The sequence below is a fragment of the Gallus gallus genome, chromosome 25 (assembly GCF_016699485.2).
Source record: "Gallus gallus isolate bGalGal1 chromosome 25, bGalGal1.mat.broiler.GRCg7b, whole genome shotgun sequence".
In the NCBI taxonomy this organism is placed as follows: Eukaryota; Metazoa; Chordata; class Aves; order Galliformes; family Phasianidae; genus Gallus; species Gallus gallus.
The window spans coordinates 2,501,691-2,515,504 of record NC_052556.1 but is presented as its reverse complement, the minus strand read 5'-3'; the positions used below and the strand labels follow the sequence as shown (position 1 = coordinate 2,515,504).

At 66.0% G+C, this 13,814-nt stretch overlaps 3 protein-coding genes across 3 annotated transcripts; 1 reads left to right on the top strand and 2 right to left on the bottom strand.

Annotated features, from left to right (window-relative positions):
- The first annotated feature begins 424 nt into the window (after positions 1-424).
- On the top strand, positions 425-4,344 carry B4GALT3 (beta-1,4-galactosyltransferase 3). The gene is made up of 6 exons (XM_025143605.3): positions 425-780; positions 1,774-2,009; positions 2,637-2,827; positions 3,137-3,259; positions 3,370-3,474; positions 3,577-4,344. The coding sequence occupies exons 1-6, from the start codon at positions 528-530 to the stop codon at positions 3,995-3,997; spliced, it is 1,329 nt and encodes a 442-aa protein (XP_024999373.1). The 5' UTR covers positions 425-527; the 3' UTR covers positions 3,998-4,344.
- PPOX (protoporphyrinogen oxidase) lies at positions 4,229-10,260 on the bottom strand. The gene is made up of 11 exons (XM_025143604.3): positions 10,017-10,260; positions 9,357-9,472; positions 8,581-8,713; positions 8,318-8,462; positions 7,035-7,225; positions 6,341-6,401; positions 6,114-6,232; positions 5,910-6,023; positions 5,673-5,822; positions 5,520-5,562; positions 4,229-4,689 (listed from the first exon to the last, which is right to left on the bottom strand). The coding sequence occupies exons 1-11, from the start codon at positions 10,236-10,238 to the stop codon at positions 4,559-4,561; spliced, it is 1,425 nt and encodes a 474-aa protein (XP_024999372.2). The 5' UTR covers positions 10,239-10,260; the 3' UTR covers positions 4,229-4,558.
- Positions 10,261-10,522: 262 nt separating this feature from the next.
- On the bottom strand, positions 10,523-13,814 carry USP21 (ubiquitin specific peptidase 21; the record flags this gene model as incomplete). The annotated part of the gene is made up of 7 exons (XM_040652454.1): positions 10,523-10,784; positions 11,822-11,936; positions 12,040-12,147; positions 12,250-12,415; positions 13,233-13,336; positions 13,463-13,527; positions 13,627-13,814. Coding segments are annotated over 7 exons (837 nt in total), but the record flags the coding sequence as incomplete, so codon positions are not given.

The following is a 13,814-nucleotide window of genomic DNA, read 5'->3' as shown; positions in this document are numbered from 1 at the left end:
CGGGGAGGTCGGAGGTCTCCATTCTGCCGCCATGCGGTGCCTCCGTTGGCCCCACGCTTTCCCCACAGTTAACCCGCCTTGTCCTCCTCCTCCACTCCCACACTCTTCCTCCGTTCCCCCCCCGTCTCCCCCTCTATCCCTCTTACTCCCTCTGTCCCCGCCCCCTTTAGGCCCCGCTACCCGCTAAGCCACGCCCCTTCCCAAGCACCGCCCAATCAAATCGCGCCCTCTTTTAAGCCCTGCTCACTGAAGGTCGATTCACTTTTTTTCCCCGCCCCCTCTGCGCACCGCCCAATCAAAATCCCTCTCCCTTCAATCCCCGCCCACTACAGGCCGACTCACCGTCTACGCCCCGCCCCCACCCAGGCACCGCCCAATCAAATCCCGCCCCTCCGAGCCCCGCCCCTCACGCCCCCCCCCCCCCACCCAAGATGGCGGCCGCCGGGCGGCGCTGACCGCTGGGGGGGCCGCGTCTGCACCCACCGGGGGGGCCGCGCCCCGGTGTCCCCCCCCACCCCCACCCCGCGATGCTGCGGCGGCTGCTGGAGCGGCCGTGCTCTCTGGCGCTGCTGGTGGGCTGCCAGTTCGCCTTCGTCGCTTATTTTTCTTTGGGGGGGTTCCGGAACCTCACGGCCCTCTTCGGCCGCTCCTCCCCCCCCGCCGTGGATTATTCCCGTACCCACGACGTGTACGCCAACCTCAGCCGGCTGCTGCCTCAGGGCCCCCTGCGGGACCCCGCCGAGCCGCTGCCGTACTGCCCCCAGCGGTCGCCCCTCCTCCGTGAGTGGGGGGTGGGGGTGGGGGTCAGAGGTCAGGGGGTCAGGGGTGGGGTCACGTGACTGACGGGGTTGGGGGCACGGGGGCGTCGGGCGGGGGGAGATACGGACCGTCTGTGGCGTTGGGTGAGTGGGGATCTGCCCCATGTGGTTCGGTCGGCGACAGTTGTGGGGTGGTTGGGGGCCCCCATGGCCCATTTGGTGCCATTGGACATGGGGTGGTTGGGACCCCCATAACCCAGTTGGGTGCCATTGGTTATGGGGTGGTTGGGACCCCCCTAACCCAGTTGGGTGCCATTGGTTATGGGGTGGTTGGGACCCCCATGACCCGGTTGGTGCCATTGGGGGTCTACATGACCCAGTTGGTGCCATTAAGTATGGGGTGGTTGCGACCCCCATGTCATGGTCGGTGCCGTTGGGTATGGGGTTATTGGGAGCCCCCATGACCCATTTGGTGCCATTGGATATGGGGTGGCTGGGACCCCCATGGCCCAGTTGGGAGCCATTGAGTATGGGGTAGTTGGAATACCAACGGCCCGGTTGGTACCATTGGGCGTGGGGTGCTATTGGATATGGGATGATTGGGGACCCCTAAGTCCTGGTTGGTGCCACTGGGGGTCTACGTGACCCAGTTGGTGCCATTAAGTATGGGGTGATTGTGACCCCCATGGCCTGGTTGGTGCCATTGGGTATGGGGTGGTTGGGACCCCCATAACCCAGTTGGGTGCCATTGGGTATGGGGTAGTTGGGACCCCCATAACCCAGTTGGGTGCCATTGGGTATGGGGTAGTTGGGACCCCCATAACCCAGTTGGGTGCCATTGGGTATGGGGTGGTTGGGACCCCCATGGCATGGTTGATGCCGTTGGATATGGGGTGGTTGGGACCCCCGTGGTGTGGTTGAGTGCCATTGGTTATGGGGTGATTGGGACCCCCATGACCCAATTGGTGCCAGTGGTTACCGTTGGGTCCCACCCCCCCCTTCCCTCCCCCCACAGTCGGCCCTCTGACGGTGTCCTTCAGCCGTGTGCCCACCCTGGAGCAGATCCAGGCCAAGAACCCGGCGGTGCAGCCCGGTGGGCGCTACCAACCCCAAACCTGTGAGCCACGATCCCGCACCGCCGTCATCGTCCCGCACCGCAACCGCGAGACGCACCTGGGCCACCTCCTCTACTACCTGCACCCCTTCCTGCAGCGCCAGCAGCTGCACTACGGCATCTACGTGGTGCATCAGGTGGGGGGCACCTGGGGGTCCGGGCTCCGGATGGGTTCCTCTGTGTTCTTGTAGGGTCACATTTTCCCCCCTGTGTTATTGTAGGGTTGCCCAGCGTCGCCACCCGATGCTTTCGTAGGGTTCCCCCCATCCTACCCCATGTTATTGTAGGGTCGCCCCATGTTATTGTAGGGTCACGCCATGGTATCTATTGTAGGGTCACCTTTCCCCCCTGTGTTATTGTAGGGTTGCCCAATGTCACCACCCGATGCTATCGTAGGGCTCCCCCCATCCTACCCCATGTTATTGTAGGGTCGCCCCATGTTATTGTAGGGTCGCCTCTCCCACCTGTGTTATTGTAGGGTTGCCCAGTGTTGCCACCCGATGCCATCGTAGGGTTTCCCCCATCCTACTCCATGTTATTGTAGGGTCACCCCATGTTATTGTAGGGTCACCCCATGGTATTTATTGTAGGGTTGCCCAATGTCGCCACCCGATGCTATCGTAGGGTTCCCCCATCCCACCCCATGTTACTGTAGGGCTACCCCACGATATTTATCATAGGGTCACCTCCCCCCCTGCGTTATGGTAGGGCTGCCCCATATTATTGTAGGGTCACCCACATCCCTCCTGGTTTTCACCCCCCAGGCAGGGAACAGCACCTTCAACCGCGCCAAGCTGCTGAACGTGGGGGTGAAGGAGGCACTGAAGGACGAGGAGTGGGACTGCCTCTTCCTGCACGACGTCGACCTCATCCCTGAGAACGACCACAACCTCTACACCTGCGACCCCTGGAACCCCAAACACGTCTCCATTGCCATGAATAAATTTGGGTATAGGTGAGCGCTTCTGTGACCTTCCAGGACCCTTCCAACACAACCGTGCTGTGATCCCAATGTTCTGTGGTCTTGAAGGAGCCTTCCGACCCAACCAGTTTGTGATCCCGTGGTTCTGTGGTCTTTAGGATTGCTCTCAACCCAACCATTCCACGATCCCATGGTCCTATGATCTTTAAGGACCCTTCCAACCCAACCATCCCATGATCCCATGGTTCTGTGATCTTTAAGGACCCTTCCAACCCAACCATCCCACAGCTCCACGATCTTCAGGGTCGCCCCCCCACCCGCCCATTCTCTCTGTCCCCCCAGCCTGCCGTACCCGCAGTACTTTGGGGGGGTCTCAGCCCTCACCCCGGATCAGTACATGAAAATCAATGGTTTCCCCAACGAATATTGGGGTTGGGGCGGCGAGGACGACGACATCGCCACCAGGTAGGACACAGTGGGACCACAACCTGCACCGGTGCTGGGGGTGGCACCGCTGTGGGGCGGCGGTGACGCTTTTGGGGTTGGGGGGGTGGGGGGAAAAACCCACATCTCAGGGTCCGCCTGGCCGGGATGAAGATCGCCCGCCCTCCCATCTCCATCGGCCACTACAAAATGGTCAAGCACAAAAGCGACAAAGGCAACGAGGAGAACCCGCACAGGTGATGGGAGGGCCGTGGGGGTCTCCTATAGGGCCGGCGTGGGGCTGTTGGTGCGACCGTCCCCTTCTGCCCCCCCTCCCCGCCCCCCCCCCCGATGCTCAGGTTCGACCTGCTGATCCGCACGCAGCGCATGTGGACTCAGGATGGGATGAACTCTCTGACCTACACCCTGCTGGCCAAACATCTGCACCCCCTCTACACCAACCTGACCGTGGACATCGGCACCGACCCACGCGCCCCACGGGGCCGCCGCGGACCGCCGGGACGGGAAGGCCAGAGGTACCCCAACAACCTCTTCAGGGAGGAGATGTTACGCAAAGTACCCGGGTTGGGGGCTTTGGGGTTGTCCCCGCCCCGCATCCCGGCCCCACAGCTCCCCACGGTGACGGGGAACGGCACCCAGAGTTCATCCGGGGGGGTCACCCCGCTCGGCCCCGATGCGGATGGGGACGGCGCTGCGACGGAGGTGGGGACCCTCCCGACACGTGGGGGCAACCAGAGCTGGCCCCGTGGCTCCCGTTAGCCTCAAAGCCACCCCAAAACGGGTCGCGTCCCCCCCACCCTCACCCCCCGGCACGCGCTGCTGTCGCCTTGCCGGACAGAGACTTTGGGATCGGCACGCATAGAGCTGCAGGACTGCTGGTCGCTATGGGGCGGCCCCACAGGAGGACGGCGCTGATGGGCTCAGGGGTCCCCCGGCCCCACTCAACCCCCCCCTCCCCCTCTCCCCCCCTAATTGGGCTGTGGGTTCTGCTGTGGGTGTGCGGTTATTTATTCGATGTTCGCTGCTCCCCGCGCCTTTCTAAGGGGGGTTTTCCATTAAAAAAGGGGAAAAAAAAGAGGTTAAAAAAAAAACAACCCCACCCCACAGCTTTTTGCCCCATCGCTGCTGCTGGGATGGGGTCAGCCCGCCCCACACCGTGATGCTCAACCCCACGCTATGGGGCTCGGATCCCACGGCCGGGCTCAGCGCCTCGCGAATGACGCTCAGCGCCCCGCTATGGGGCTCAGCACCTCAGCAATGGGGCTCCCCCCCCCCCCCTCCGCCCCCCCTCAACGTGGGTCTCAGACCCCGCTGTGGGGCTCAGCCCCCCAGCAGCCGCCCCACGGCCGCTTTGGCGCTGGCGATGCAGTCGTTGACGGAGACGCCGCTGTAGGACGCACCAATGAGGCTGAGGGGCAACCGCTGCTCCTCCACCCAGCGCCCGATGCGCTCTGCGGGGACAGCGGGATGGAGACCCCCCTGTGGGGCTGGGAGACCCCATCCCATCCCCCCCCATCCCCATTTCCCCCCCCCATCCCATCCCCACCCCCATCACCTCCCATCCCATCCCCCCCCATCCCCATCCGCCCCCCATCCCATCTCCACCCTATCCCCATTCCCATCCCATCCCCATCCCCATTCCCATCCCATCCCATGCCATCCCATCTCCACCCTATCCCCATCCCATCCCATCCCATCCCAACCTATCCCCATATCCCTGTCCCCACCTCCCCATCCCAGTCTCCAGCCTCACATCCCCAACCCCACACCCCCATCCTTTCCCGGCCCCCATATCTCCGTGTCCCCATCCCCACATCCCTGTCTCCATATCCCAATCCCTGTATCCCCATCCCCACATTCCCATCCTTACCCCTTCCCACACCCCCATCCCTATACCCCCGTATTCCCCTCTCCCCATCCCCATATTCCCAGCCCTACACCTCCATCCTTTCCCAGTCCCCACATTTCTACCTCCGTGCCCCTGTCCCAATAATCCCCATAATCCCCATCTTCCCAACCCCAAACCTCCATCCTTTCCCAGTCCCCATATTTCTTTCTCTATCCCCACATCCCCATCCTTATCCCATCCCCATAATCCCCATCCCAGTTCCCACGTCCCCATTCCAATCCCCATATCCCCATAGCCCCGTCCCAGTCCCCATGTTCCCATCCCCATGTCCCAATCCCCATCCCCATGTCTCCCCCCCTTCATCCCCATCCCTCCATGTCCCCATACCCCCACCCCCCATCCCCATACTCCCACCCCACACCCCCTCCTTACCCATACGCTGCCAATGGCCCAGCGTGTACTGTGGGATGCAGGACTGTGGGGAGGAATGTGTGTGTGTGCGTGGGGGAGGAGGGGTCAGACAGTGACCCGATGTCCCCGCAGCCCCCCCGGGTGTCCCCCCGTCCCCACCCCGCTGTCACCCACCTGCTGCACTCTGACCACGGACCTCACCGGGGTCCCCATCACCCCCAGCTGCTCCCTCACCGCCCTCTGCGCCCGCTGCAGCAGCACAGCTGGGGGGGCCGCTGTGGGCTCCCCAAAGCTGCGTTGGAACCAGGAACCCCCCAGCATCACCTATGGGGACACAGGAACGGGGTGAGCCCCCCCGCTTTGGGCCAAAACATGGGGAGACCCTACAATAATAGGGGGGGGGTCTCCCACCGTCAGGCGCACGGAAGGGCTCCCACTGCCGTCGTGCTGCGGGAACGCCACGGAGTCATAAACGATGCCCAGCAGTGCTTCGTCCTCAGAGGATGGCACCAAATGCCCGAAGCCCTATAGGGGGTGTAGGGGTGGGGGGGGTAATGGGGTGAGCGGGGTTGGGGGGGGGGGGCGCTGTGGGGTGGGGTGGTTTGGGGGTCTCACCGTGACGGGCAGCGTAACGCCGCGGTATTGGAGGTTCACCACGGCCACCGTCACGGCGGGGATGTGGGTCAGCTGCTGGGCCAAAGGCTGCGCCTCGGGGGGCAGCGCCCGCGCCAGGGCTGCCAATGGGGGAGGGGGAGGTCAGCTTTGGGGGGGGGGGGGGTCTGCCCCATAGGGAGGGAGTGCTGCACCCCCCCCAAGCGCCCCCCACCCTCAGCAGGACCCACCTGCGGCGGGCAGCGCGCTGATGACGTGGTCTGCGGTGATGGTGCTGTCGGGTAGGGTGAGCTGTGGGGGGGGGGGGGGGGGAAAGGGGGGGTCCTGGCAGCTCAGAAGTGTGGGATGGGGACCCCCAAATCGTGGGGAGGGGACTCAGGGGTCCCCCACACTGTGGGGACGGAACCCCAGGGCCCCAGAACCCCGAAACTGTGGGATGGGGAGCCCCAAAACCATGGAGAGGGGACACAGGGGGCCCCCAAACCATGGGGACAGAACCCCCAAACGGTGGGATGGGGACCCCAAAGCCACGGGGACAGAACCCAGGGGACCCAGAGCCCCCAAATTGTGGGATAGGGACCCCCACACCATGGGGAAGTGAACTCGGGGGTCCCCCAAACCACAGGGACAGAACCCAAGGGCCCCAGAACCCCCAAACCGTGGGCTGGGGACCCCCCAAACGATAAGGATGGGACCCCGGGGTTCCCAACACCCCCAAACCACAGAATGGGACCCCCAAATCTCCGAGACGTGACCCCAACAGCTCCCTTTGACCCCCCCCCCACCCCACAGAACGGGAACCCCCAAACAACGCAACGCCACCCGAAAGGATCTCAACACCCCCCCACCCCCCGAGCCTTAGGATCCCCCAACCCCACATCAGCGCCCCGGTGGTCCCACAATGGGGTCCCCCCCCCCCACAACCTGCCAGGTGCCGTCGTGCCGCAGCCGCAGCCGCTGCAGCTCCGCGTGGCACAGCAGCTCAGCGCCGCGCGGCCGCAGGAAGGCGGCGATGGCTTCGGGCAGTGTCTGCATCCCCCCGCGCAGCGCCCACTGCGTCCAACGCTCCTCCCGTGCCCGGAGGACCAACGCTGACGTGGCCCCACGCGGCCGTCCTGGGGGGACGCAGAGGTGGCGCTGCCTCGGGGTGTCCCCTCTGCGTCCTCATACGGGACCCCTCCGCCTCCCCATCGGGGTGTCCGCCCCTCTGTGTCCCCGTATGGGACCCCTCCGTGTCCCCATACATCACCTGTCTGTGTCCCCATGTGCCATAGGGGCAGCATCGGGGTGTCCCCCCCCCCCCCCCGTGTCCCCATATATGATCCCTCCATGTCTCCATGTGCCATAGGGGCAGCACTGGGGTGTCCTTCCTCTGTGTCCCCGTATGGGACCCCTCCGTGTCCCCATACATCACCTGTCTGTGTCCCCATGTGCCATAGGGGCAGCATCGGGGTGTCCCCCCCCCCTCTGTGTCCCCATATGGGACCCCTCCATGTCCCCATGTGCCATAGGGGTAGCATCGGGGTGTCCCCCCCCCTCTGTGTCCCCGTATGGGACCCCTCCGTGTCCCCATACATCACCTGTCTGTGTCCCCATGTGCCATAGGGGCAGCATTGGGGTGTCCTTCCTCTGTGTCCCCAGTATGGGAGCCCTCTGTGTCCCCATACATCACCTGTGTCCCCATGTGCCATAAGGGTGGCATCGGGGTGTCCCCATATGGGACCCCTCCACGTCCCCATCTGCCATAGGGGCAGCATCAGAGTGTCCCCCCCTTTTGTGTCCCCATATATCACCTCCCCCCCTCCATACGGGTGACATCAGGGCGTCCCCCCCCTCCGTGTCCCCATACATCACCCGTCTGTGTCCCCACGTGCCATAGGGGCAGCATTGGGGTGTCATTCCTTTGTCCCCATATGGGACCCCTCCATGTCCCCATGTGCCATAGGGGCAGCATCAGGATGTCCCCCCCTCTGTCCCCCCCCCCCCCATGTTCCCATACGCCATTCCTCTGTGCCCCCATCCATCACCCCTCCACGTCCCCATCCATCAGCCCCCACACCCCCACGTGCCATAAGGGCAGCGTGGGGCTGAACCCCCCCATACCCCCCCATATCCCCATCCCGCCTCCCATTGAGCCGCACTGACAGCACGGGGCCACCCCCTCCACGTCCCCACGGTGCCCCCCACCCCACCCCCCCCCAACTCACCCTCTCCCATCGCCAACCCCAGCAGCACGGAGCGCCGCGTGCGCTCAGCCCTGAACAGGGCAGGGAAGCAGGAACGGACGCTGAGCTGTCGGCAGTCCCCAGCAAACACCCCCCGGCACAGACTGTCCACGGCCACATCGGCCACCTGCGGTGACAGCCGCACGAGTTGGGGTGAGGGTGGTGGCCCCCACCCACCCCCTGCACGCCCTGATAAGGGTTATCTCCCCCCCTCCCATCCCCCCCCCCCCGGCACAGACGCCCACCTCTGCCCCGAAGCGGCGCCGGGCGAAGCTGTGGATGCTCTCGTCGGGTTCCGTCCCCATTGGTGCCATCAGATCCCGCACTGCGCTCCATATGAGGGCCCGGGAGAAGGGGGGCACAGCCCGGAGGAGACCCCTGGGGAGAGGCACAGAGGGGGATGGGGGGGTCCTTATGGGAGTCCCTTGGGGGGCTGGCGGGTCTTTGGGGCCCTGTGTGGGTCCTTCTGGGGGGTTATGGGGCCTTTGGGGCCCTATGTGGGTCCTTGGGGGATCTCTGAGGTCCCCATGTGGGTCCCTGGGGGGGTTATGAGTTCCATGGGGCCTTTATGTGGGTCCTTCCGGGGGGTTATGGGGCTTTGGTGCCCTATGTGGGTCCTTGGGGGGACCTCTGAGGTCCCCATGTGGGTCCCTGGGGGGGTTATGAGTTCTGTGGGGTTTTTATGCGGATCCTTCCAGGGGGTTATGGGGTCTTTGGGTCCCCACACAGGGGCTCGGGGGTCCTTAGGGATGGCTAAAGGGGTCTGGGGGTGTGGATGGGGTCCTGGGAGTCTCCATGTGGGTGCTGGGGGGTCTCTGGGGGTGGGTGAAGGGCTCTGGGGAGGGTCGGGGGGTCTCGGGGTCCTTAAGGAGGTGCTGAGGGGTCTGAAAGAGACCTTGGGGGACACCGAGTGGTTCCGGGGGGGGTTCTCAGAGATGGATGAAGGGATCCTGGGGGTCCCAAAGGGGGCGTGGGGAGGGGTATGAGGGGGGTATGGGGGGGTATGGGGGGGGGGACCCACCCCAGCCCTGAGGGCATTCGGTGCAGAGCGCCGTTGGCGTAGAGGAAGCGGTGCCGGGACGCCGGGTGGTCCGCAGCCACGGGCAGCACGAGGGGCTCCAGGCCGAGCTCTGACACCTGCGGGGACAGCAGCGGGGAACCCCTCAGCCCCCCCACCCCAAACCTCCCCCCCCTCCATCCCAAAGAACCCCTCCGCCCCCCCCCTTTCACCCACTCAAGGACCCTCAGAACCCCCCACCATCCAACCGGGGACCCCCATCATCCCCAACCTCCCCCAGCGCCCCTTCACCCACCTTTAGGAGCCCCTCAGGACCCACTTTATGCCCCCCCCGACCCCCTCGGGGTCCCCTCAGCTCCCACTCAGAGCCCCCCCAGAGGTCTCCGGACCCCCCCAGGACCCCTTCACCCACCCTTATGGACCCCTCAGCACCCCCTTAAGGACCCCCCCAGACCCCCGACCCCCCCCCACGGACCTCTGAGCCCCCCAGGACCCCTTCACCCACCCTTAAGGACCCCCCAGACCCCCGACCCCCCCCCAGGGACCCCTGAGCCCCCCAAGGACCCCTTCACCCCCCATAGAACCGCCCCCCCCCCCCATTCGGAGCCCCCCGCAGCCCCTCCAGGGTCTCCCCCAGCGCCCCCCCGGCCCCCCCCCCCATACCATGTGCAGAGTATCGGCTCCCGCCGCCCCCCCGGGCCGCACCCCCCTTGGCCCGTGTTCGAATACGGTTCCATCCTCGGTGCGGGTGCTCTGCAGCCAACCCCCGAGGCGCCCCCCCGCCTCCAGCAGCACCACTTTGGGGGGGTGGGGGGCGCGGGCCAGGTGGTAACACGCGGCGAGCCCGCTGATGCCCCCCCCCACCACGGCCACGGTGCGCGGCATCGCGCGGAACTCCGCGCTCCGTGTTTCCCACCGGACCCTTTTCCCGGCCGGACCGCTCTCGGCCACGCCCACCCCGACAACGATTGGTGGGGCGGAGAGAGGCGGGACATCACCGGAGCCAATAGGGAAGCGCTATGTCTCCTGACGGCCGCGCAGAGCCACGCCCACATTCATCAAACCACGCCCACCCCGCCACAAAACCACGCCCCCTCTTAAAGCCACAGCCCCCCCCGCCCGGCTCTGCCCCCCTCCCCCCCCCCCCAACCGCCTTTATTTTTATTTTAGCCTTTTTTGTAATAAATTTATTCACAAAAGCCCCATCCGGGGGCAGCTCCGTCCAGCCGCCCCCCGCCCGTCTGTGGTCCCGGGGTCAAAGGGGGGGGCCCGGCCCCCCCCCGCCCCCCCCCCCCTTTCCCTCCAGGCCCGGCCCGCACTGTGGGGGGGGGGCGGGGGGCTCAGGGCCGGCGGCCGGGGGGGTCCTGGAGCTCATAGAAGAGAACGTAACCTTCACTGGACGGCACCTGGTTCTCACTGATGGGCGAAACGCTGCGGGCGCAGCCTCAGAGTGAGGGGGGGGCAGAGGGTATGGCCGGGGGGGGGCCGAGGGATGGGGTAGGTTTGGGGTTTGAGGACGGAGCTGAAGGTGGGGAGGGGTCTGGGGGGGTCCGGTGCTCAGGGAGGGGTTCGGGGTATGGGGGGGGGATGGGGTTTGGGGTTGTGGTTTGGGGTTTTAAGGGGGGGGATGGGGGTAGAGGGGGGTCCGAGGTATGGGGGGGGGTCCGGGCTTTGGGGTAGGAGTGAGGTTTGAGTCGGGGGGGGTTCAGGGTTCGGGGTCTGGAATTTGGGGAGTGTGCAGTGTTTGGGGGGGGGGGTCCTGGGGGAGTGGCACAGTTTGGGGCTGTGGTTTGGGGTTTTGGGGGGGTTATGGGGGTAGAGGGGGGTCCGAGGTTTGGGTGGGGGTCCGGGATTTGGGGTAGGAGTGAGGTTTGAGGTGGGGGGGTTCGGGGTTTGGGGTCTGCAGTTTGGGGAGTGTGCAGTGTTTGGGGTGGTCTGGGTGGGGGAAGGGTTTGGGGCTGTGGTTCAGGGTGGGGGGCTGGGGAGGGGTCCCAGGTTTGGGGTGGGATTGAGGTTAGAGTTGGGGGGGTTTGGGTTTTGTGGTCTGGGGAGTGCAATGTTTGGGGGGGGTCTGAGGGGGGGGGGGCAGAGTTTGGGGCTGTGGTTCGGGGTCTTGGGAGGGGTATGTGGGTAGAGGGGGGGGGGGGTCTGAGGTTTGGGTGGGGGTCCGGGCTTTGGGGTAGGAGTGAGGTTTGAGTTGGGGGGGGTTCAGTGTTTGGGGTCTGGAATTTGGGGAGTGTGCAGTGTTTGGGGGGGGGGTCCTGGGGGAGTGGCACAGTTTGGGGCTGTGGTTTGGGGTTTTGGGGGGGGGGGGGATGGGGGTAGAGGGGGATCCGAGGTTTGGCTGAGGGTCCGGGCTTTGGGGTAGGAGCGATGTTTGAGTTGGGGGGGGGGGGTTCAGGGTTCGGGGGGCTCTTGGAGGGTGGGGGGGGGTGGGGGGGGGGGTCTGAGCTTTGGGGCTCACCTACCGGGAGTCGTTGTAGAGCCGCCAGCCGGCCGCGTCGCGGCACACGGCGGTGTAGTGGCCGTAGTGCACACTGCCCGAGTGGTTGCACAGCGCATACAGGCTGTAGACGGGGCTGCCTGCAGGGGGGCAACGGGGAGGGGGGTGGGGGGGCACAGAGGGGCTCAGAGCTGCCTTCGGACCCCCCCCTCCGACCCCCCCCTTTTCAGCCCCTCTCCTCACCCGCCTTCTCGCTGGCGAACTCCCGCAGGTTGAGCTGCTGCAGTGGGAAATCGACGAAGACGGAGCACTTCTTGATGGAGTACCGCGTGGTGGAGAAACGGTTGAGGTCTGGGAAGGTACCCGTTAAGGGCCACGGACCCTACAGGGGACCCTACAGGGGAGCCCCCGCCCCACAGACGGCCCGCGGCCCCCATTAAGCCGTAAGGATACGCAGCACGAGGATGCGGGGGAAGCGTTGGATGGTCAATTTCTTGGTGCTGCGCGTGCGCTGCCGGCACTTATCGCACACCGGAGCGTTCTCCGAGTCCAGGTCCTCCTCCTTCGTGAAGAGGCTGAAGCAGTCGTGGAGGGAAACCTTCCCCCCTGCAAAGCTCTTCTGGGGGGGGAGAGAGCTCAGGTGGGGGGGGGGGAGGGGGAGAGGGGGGGAGAGGGGGTGGTGGAGAGGGGGGAAATGGAGAGGGGGTGGATGGGGGTTGGAAGGGGTGGAGAGGGGGTGGAGGGGTACAGAGGGGAGTGGAGGGGAGATGGAAAGGGGGGGGGGAGAGGGGGGAGAGGGGGTGGAGGTGGAGGAGGGGGGGGAGGGGACGTGGGGGGGAGTGGGGAGGGGGATGGAAGGGGGAAATGGAGGGGGGGGTGGGGGGGTTGAGGGGGTACAGAGGGGGGTGGAGGGGGGATGGAAGGGGATGGAGGGGGGGGGAGGGGAGGGGGGGGAAAGGGGGATGGAGGGGGGAAATGGAGAGGGGGTGGATGGGGGGTTGGAGGGGGTACAGAGGGGGGTGGAGGGGGGAGAGGGGGAGAGGAGGATGGAGGGGGGAAGAGGGGGGGTGGAGGGATGTGGAGAGGGGGATGGAGAGGAGGAGAGGGGGGTGGAGGGGGGAAGAGGGGGTGGATGGGGGGGTTGGAGGGGATGGAGAGGGGGATGGAGGGGGATGGAGGGGGGGGGAGGGGAGGGGGGAAAGGGGGAGAGGGGGATGGAGAGGGGGTGGATGGGGGGATGGAGGGGGGAAATGGAGAGGGGGATGGAGAGGAGGAGAGGGGGGTGGAGGGGGGATGGAAAGGGGTGGAGGGGACGTGGGGGGGGAGTGGAGAGGGGGATGGAGGGGGGAAATGGAGGGGGGTGGATGGGGGGGTTGGAGGGGATGGAGGGGGGATGGAGGGGAGGATGGGGGGTATGGAGGGGGGACTCCTCTCACCTTGGGGATGGGCAGGGAGAGGTCGCAGAACACCTCGAAGGTGGTGGAGCGGTAGCCGCACGCCTGGCACTTCAAGCAGCTCTTCAGCTGCCCCACAAAGAGGTCTGTGGGGGTGCGGGGAGGGGGGGTTGTGGGGGTGGGGGGGGGGGGGGGACGGCAGGGTGACGATGGGGGCCGACGGAGGGCTTCGGGGGGGGGGGGGGGGGGCGCAGCCTCGGCGCTGTGCTCACCCACGACTTTGCTGTCCTCCCTCTCCAGGTATCGCTTCCACATCAGGTTGGCGCGTTTGTCATCGCTATGGGGCGCCGTTTGGGGTCAGCGGTTCCCCCCCCACCCCACACAGCATCGCCTCCACGGCGCCCCCCCCCCCCCCCCCCATCCATCACCCCCTCACCTCCCGGTGTCGCTGTCCTCGGGGGGGGGCGCCCGCCGGGTGTCCGATAGGATGCTGGGGGTCCTGCGGCCCTTGCGGTTGATCTCGGCGTGCAGTCGGTCCATGAAGAACTTGAGGAACTCCTGGGCGTCCTGCTGGCTGCGTGGGGCCGACGGCACCCATGGGTGCCCACAGATCAGCCGGAGGGA

Excerpts from the sequence above, each read along its gene's own strand:
- B4GALT3 (XM_025143605.3), top strand. The coding sequence starts at position 528 with ATGCTGCGGCGGCTGCTGGAGCGGCCGTGCTCTCTGGCGCTGCTGGTG. Across the intron at positions 2,828-3,136 it reads ATGAATAAATTTGGGTATAG|CCTGCCGTACCCGCAGTACT; the intron begins GTGAGCGCTTCT and ends CTGTCCCCCCAG. Across the intron at positions 3,475-3,576 it reads AACGAGGAGAACCCGCACAG|GTTCGACCTGCTGATCCGCA; the intron begins GTGATGGGAGGG and ends CCCGATGCTCAG.
- PPOX (XM_025143604.3), bottom strand. The coding sequence starts at position 10,238 with ATGCCGCGCACCGTGGCCGTGGTGGGGGGGGGCATCAGCGGGCTCGCC. Across the intron at positions 8,714-9,356 it reads CGAATGCCCTCAGGGCTGGG|GGGTCTCCTCCGGGCTGTGC; the intron begins GTGGGTCCCCCC and ends GCCTCTCCCCAG. Across the intron at positions 4,690-5,519 it reads GGGCCATTGGCAGCGTATGG|AGCGCATCGGGCGCTGGGTG; the intron begins GTAAGGAGGGGG and ends CTGTCCCCGCAG.